Source organism: Mandrillus leucophaeus, unplaced genomic scaffold, assembly GCF_000951045.1.
Source record: "Mandrillus leucophaeus isolate KB7577 unplaced genomic scaffold, Mleu.le_1.0 Scaffold5, whole genome shotgun sequence".
Lineage (NCBI taxonomy): Eukaryota > Metazoa > Chordata > Mammalia > Primates > Cercopithecidae > Mandrillus > Mandrillus leucophaeus.
In genome coordinates, this window is record NW_012105364.1 from 2,506,206 (window position 1) to 2,512,450 (window position 6,245).

The 6,245-nt window shown below is 51.9% G+C and overlaps 1 protein-coding gene across 2 annotated transcripts in view; it reads left to right on the top strand.

The window, feature by feature from the left end:
- The window catches only part of PLXNA4 (plexin A4), a 539,940-nt gene that overhangs the window by 445,093 nt on the left and 88,602 nt on the right, over window positions 1–6,245 (top strand). For both annotated transcript variants that reach the window (XM_011995835.1, XM_011995836.1), the window contains one exon: window positions 2,527–2,727. In XM_011995835.1, coding sequence (XP_011851225.1) covers window positions 2,527–2,727 — 201 coding nt within the window. The remainder of the gene's footprint in view (window positions 1–2,526; window positions 2,728–6,245) is intronic.

A 6,245-nucleotide genomic window follows, 5' to 3' on the forward strand; every position in this document is an offset into this window, starting at 1 on the left:
TGCCAATATCACTCTCCTCCTACTCCAGCTCTGATCTCCATCTTTTCCACAAATCGCTTCTTTCCTTTGTGTCTCACATTCCCACCTTGCTAGAGCAGGGGCTGAGGGAGCGGCTGTGGTAGGGGCACAGGATGGAGCTGCTAAGACTCTCCACAGGTGGCTACCTGGTGTCTCCAGAGACCCACACGCTGTAGAGCCTCAGACCACATGCAAGGTGAAGGCCAAGACCAAGGCCCCTGTTCTCTTCCTGCTGGCCCACCTCCCTGCTGCTTCTCTTCATTGTTTTAGAATGGTGGCAAAACACACATATCATAACATTTACCATCTGAACCGGTTTTAAGGATACGGTTCAATGGCATTAAGTACATTTCACATTGTTGTACAGCTGTCATCACCATCCCCAACTAAGGTGGTGTTCCCGTCAAACAACTACCCATCCTGCCTCCCCTTAGACATCACCATTCTACTTTCTGTCTCTACGAAATTGACTGCTCAAGGGACCTCCTACAGGTGGAACCCTGCAGTATTTGCCATTTTGTAGCTGGCTTATTTCACTTAGCATAACGTCCCCAAGCTTCATCCATGTTATAGCAGAGTTTCCTCCCTTTTCAAGGCTGAGTAATATTCCATTGTATGAATAGGTCACATTTTGTTTATCCATTCATTCCTCAGTGAACAGCTGGGTTGCTTCTGCCTTTTGGCTGTTGTGAATGATGCTGTTGTGAACATGGGTGTGCAGATTTCTGAGTCTCTGTTTTCAGTTCCTCTGGGCATGTAAACCCAGGAGTGGGATTTCTGGATCTGCAGCTCCTCTTTTAGCTGCACTTCAGGATAAACGTGTGAGCAGCCTGTAGGGGCATGGGAGGAAGGATTAGTTTAATGGGCCTGGGACACTCCCATGAAGCAAGGCTCCACTGCTGGTCCATCTGTGGACCATGGTCTTGCTCCTCCAGCTTCTTCTCTGTCTCCTAGCTTCCCTTATGGCTTTCTCGCTCCCTTTCTTGCTTCCATTTCCCCTGCCTCTCTTTCCCTCCTCTTTTCTTGTTGGATGATCAGAAAGCATAGAGGGAACAACCACTCCAAATCATGGAATCATGATGGGTTAAGATGAACAGGGCCTTGGAGTCCCACTCAACTAATAGATAAGGAAATTGAGTTTCAAATGTGCTCAGAGTTCCAGAGCTCATCAGCAGCTCAGGGGTGCTAGAGCTAGCTGAAGCCTTCTCCCTCCGAGCCTAAGTCTTGTTATGGTGTAGCTCGTAATGGCACGGAGATATTTGGCTCATGTTTGCTCTGGGACCTGGGAGGGACAGCTGCTAGTTGCCTAACTACCTGGAACCCCTCCCTTCCACCATTCCTCAGTGGCTTCCTTTCTACCTTACTCTGCTGAGGACAAGTGTTAAGGTGGGGGAGAGAAGCCTCTGCTGAGAGTTGGTGGTGAGCCCATGACAAAGCACTCTCACAAAGAACATGTGCGTCATGCTTTTGATGATCAACCTGCCCAGGAGCCATCTGTCTTGGCATGCCCCAGACAGTGCCACAGATGGAGGAATCTGGGGGATGATGGGACCTGCCTAGCACAGGGGGTGCCCAGGCCATGTTTGTGTTATGGAAGGCCTCATGCCTGCCCACATCCATCAGCAGGAGCTGCAATACTGACTCTCCTCCACCCAGCTCCTGAGAATACAGCAACACACCAGCTCCTACCACTCAACTGGGCAGAGCACCCACCCTCCTTCTGACCTCCTTATGTCCCCAGTCCTCCCTAGACAAAGCCGATAGCCCCGGGAAAAAGGGGCCCAGTGATTCACTGTCTCCATCCTAAAGGCCATCTGGGCTCCTCTGGCTCCAGGGCTAAGTATGCCCATTGCTAGCATCTAGAAAGAGCTCAGAGTGTTTCTACTCTGAGAGGCATTTCTTTGGGGCCAGGACATCCTAAAGCTTGGTCAGAAGCTTCTGGATTTATAAAGCCTCTGGGGCCCATTCCAGAACATTCTCAAACATCAGATTCAGCTCACGTAGGGAAGGTCCTCCCAGCCCCTCTGCTGCAGTCAAGACTCACATTCCAGGGACAGAGTAGGGCCCAGGGCTTTGCCTGTCTGTGGAGATTCTCACATGGTCTATCCATCCCAATTCTTGACAGCCTGGAACTTAGCAGGCAAAGAGATCATCAGTCCGCAGTGGCGGGGGGGAGGCCTAGCCAGCAGAGGCAGTCTCTACTAGGGAAGAAGGGTGCCATGAGGAGGCTACAGGAGTGTCAGAGAATCCGGATTGCATAAGGAAGGTATTCAGGGAACCCAAAGAGGGTGGGGACCACCTCAAGATATGACACTAGGACCCCAGATTCCTCAGTTTCATTTTTGTCCTCAGTGCATTGCCCACTGGGTGGGCACGAGCACCTCAGGGGTCACCTGTGGGTGTGTCCGTGGAAGGGTGGAGACAGGGAACATCCGGATTATGTCTGCAGAGGTCCTTGCTCTTTTGGTTTCCTGGCTGCCCAGCCTGAGCCATGCCCTCTGTCCCCAGGACTGCCCCCAGCTGCTGCGAGTGGACAAGATCCTGGTGCCTGTGGAGGTGATCAAGCCTATCACGCTGAAGGCCAAGAACCTCCCCCAGCCCCAGTCTGGGCAGCGTGGCTACGAATGCATCCTCAACATCCAGGGCAGCGAGCAGCGGGTGCCCGCCCTGCGCTTCAACAGCTCCAGCGTACAGTGCCAGAACACCTCTGTGAGTCACCCAGCCCTGCCCACCGCCAAACCAGGCCCCAGCCCCGCCCACATCACTGTCATTTTCTCGGAGCCAAATCAGCTCAGCCCTGCAGTCATTTCCTCAACATGCACAAAACTGCCACCTGCTTCCGCCATGCCTGCTGGCACGTCCCAGCCCCACAACACCTGCCCCAGCCACGTGCTGGGTTCTGAGGTCACCCAGGGCCTGGCCCTAGCTGTAAATGTTTTGTGATGAAGGTTGTCCGTGCAAGACAGGATTAGAAGGGATATTGGACCAGCCGTGGAGCTGTGAGCCCTGTTTGTGGGCAGATGCTGGGCTCCAGGAACCTTCATGTCCATCCTCTTTCCTGAGAAGCTCTGACAGCCCTGCGCCCTGCCTTCTCTACAAGCCCCAAAGACATCCCACCACCTTCACATCTACAAAGAGGCTGTTTCTCAGCAGAGAAGGCTTCTGAGACAGACCAAGCATTGGCAGGAGGAAACAACAGAAGGGAAGGAGCTGGCCAGGAGCGTGCTGCTTAGATCAGCACAAACCCTGCCCAATGTATAGCAAATCCACACTAAGCCCAAGCCCTGTCAATGAGTGGTCAGCAGGCCCCAGGCTGCCGACAGCTGTCTACCTCATTCCTAGGTACCCCACAGTGAACCCCACCTGTGTATCACCTTTCCTGCCCACTTCCCTTCGCACCTGCCATGTTGCCTTTCCAGCTACTGCTCTGGTCACTCTCTCTCTTTCTGGGCTCCCTTCTTTGTGCCCAGATGCTCAGAGACAAACACTAGAAACATAGATTCAGAACATTTTCAAGTCATAGAAACTTGAAAGTTTTTCTTCACTGCACAAAAGAGAAAGTAGAGGCCTGGAAGCAGGGGCAGATCTAGGTTTGTGGGGTGAGACATACCATTTGGAGACCTTCTTTATGACCAAAATATAGTAAGTACAAAATTAGATACATAGGCCTTAAAAGGGGCTGTGTGTGCGAGTGTAGGCCCAGAAGCTGAAGCTCTATTCACTTTGGGGTAATGCATCCCAAAATGTGCCAGAAGGTAAGTGACTTGCTCAGGGTCACACAACTAGTGAGTGGCAGAGGTGGCCTGGATTTGAGGGCCCCTCCTGTGTCACACTGTTTCCCATGTATTCTTCTAGTTGCTCCTGGGCACTTAGATACAGTGTCTGTATTTGGAGATGTGATGTGCGACCAGGAAAGTCCCAGACAAAGGATTTCGTGGGACACCCCACTCTTCCTGCAGGAAGTAGTCCAGGGGGAAATGGAGCCCAGAGAATCCTACACACTTGCCCTAGGTCACTCAGCATTACAGGGATAGAACTGGTCGCTGCTCTCACAACCTCTGAAACCCCAGATGTTGTCCCCATGGCATCCTGTGTGCCCATCCCCCTCCTCCCCTGGCGGCCAACCTATTTTTCAGATTTCTGCAGCACTCCAGATTAAACCTGCAAGCAAAGGAGATATTAAACACCTCCTGTTTCCCCCATAAATTCTCAATTCAAGCAGATCAGCCCCAAGGGTTTGGCTCAAGTCATTCTCTCCAAAACAAGACGCTCTCTATAGAAAGAGACCTGCATCTGGGCCTCACATTTGACTCTGCAGAAGGCTGATGAGGATCTCAAACGGTGGGGAAAACAGCCTTGTTTCTTCAGAGAAGCTGCCCCCAGGATCTGGGGATGTCAGAAGGGTGGATAGAGCCTGTGGTCCTCAGATGGCTGTGCCTTCAGTTCCCCAAGAGAGGGACACGAGTGTCATAAAACTGGGCCCCATGGCCTGGGCTTTGGTTGACTCCGTTAATAGACAAAGATACTTCAGACAACAGCGTGAGTTAAGTCTTCTAGACCCCTTGGTCAGAAGTTCTTTTGTGCCCTGGGGACTAACTTTAGCTTCCAAGAAGCTCGCTGGGACCCTCTGCCATTCTATTGACTGCCAGAATTGGAAGTAGATTGTGTTGAAATGTCCTCAGCATTTCCCAGGCCAAGAGCTGCCTGACCAAAATGAGTCCTTAGCCATCACAGGGAACTCCCCAAACATGGGTGCGAAATCAGAGCCTCCTGAGAACAAGAGCACAAACAGGGTCTCAGCAGCGCCAGGCAGGTGAGTGCTGTCTCCTCCTTCATGGTGTCCCCATGGGGTACCTAGTGCTGGCATCCTCGTCGGCAGCCATGGGAAAAGGAAGGGAACGACTGGGCTCCAGTGTATACACAGTCTGTTTGTCAGATGTTGAATCCTTGGACCTCAAGAAATCAGCAAGTGACATAGCTCCACCCCTGGGAATTTCACATCTGGAAGCCTGATATCCCAGGACACAGTGGTCAGTTCTACTTCCAGCCCCTGTTGGCACTGGAGCTGGAGGCCTGGAAGCTGCGGCTCCCTTCACCAAGGAGAGAACCTGAGACTGAAGCTCCTGGCCTGTGCCCTGCCCCCAACTCGGGACCTGAGGAGGGCTCCCGCTATGCTCTGGCCCTCTGGAGTTCAGAGCTGCGGCCTCCCCATCCACCATGGGCCAGGTGTAGGTGCCCCCAGGTCACCGCTTCCAAAGCAGCTCAGCTGACTTGGCCTCCATGACTTTTTAATTTTGACACCATTAGTTGTAGGAGAGGTGATTTCTCTACCATTTTAAAGTCTGAGAAAAAAAGTGAGGCAACAGGAGGGGTACCCCTCAGACAGTAGAATGTAGGAGGAGTCCCCTCTGCTTCCTAGGACCCACTGGAATCACATAGTTCTGGAGGGCTCAGCTCTGCCACTTCCCAGGAGCCTCTCTTTTCATGGGGGACAGTGGAATCCCAGTTTAAATACTGGTCTGGGTCAGGTTGCTGCTTGCCATCAAGCGATTTCCATCAAACATCTTTGCAGTCATGATCGGAGCAACCCTCCCCTACCGTAGTTACAGAAAACAGGGTACCATCAGGCAAGAATAGACCTGAGAGAGTGTCTACTTAATCCTGTTATGGATGAGGTCTCCAAGGCCCAGAGAGGGCAAGTGACCATCTCCAGATCACATAGCAAGTAAGGCACAAATTGAGAACTTGAATCCAGTTTTATAACACAACTCCTAATCACAGGTTGAGAAAGAACAGCAGCGAAGGGCACTTTCTACCCCAGCTTTGGTGTTATTCCTGGGAGTATGGTCTGATCAGCCTCAAAGAGGATTGTGTGGAAGAAGAAATTGTTTCATTTCCTAAATCCATGAACAATCGAAGCAGCATTGGACAAGGGATCTAACAAAGAAATCCATGAGTTTGTGATGGCAGAAGAAGGTGGGTGATAAATTAGTCTCAGAGGAGAGCAGAGAAAGAAGAAGAAAATTCAGTGTGGGAGTGACACTGGGCTGGGGTGGTGGAGCCACTTCCAACCCCATTATGCGGGGACAGGCCTTGAGCCAATGGCTGCAGCTCCCAGGGCTGGTGGAGGAGGACAGAGCGGACTCACAGGTAGCAGTTGAGGGGAAGCAACTGTGGGTATTCGTGGCCTGCTTTAGACCAAGGCTCTAGGAAAATGTCAAGTGCTG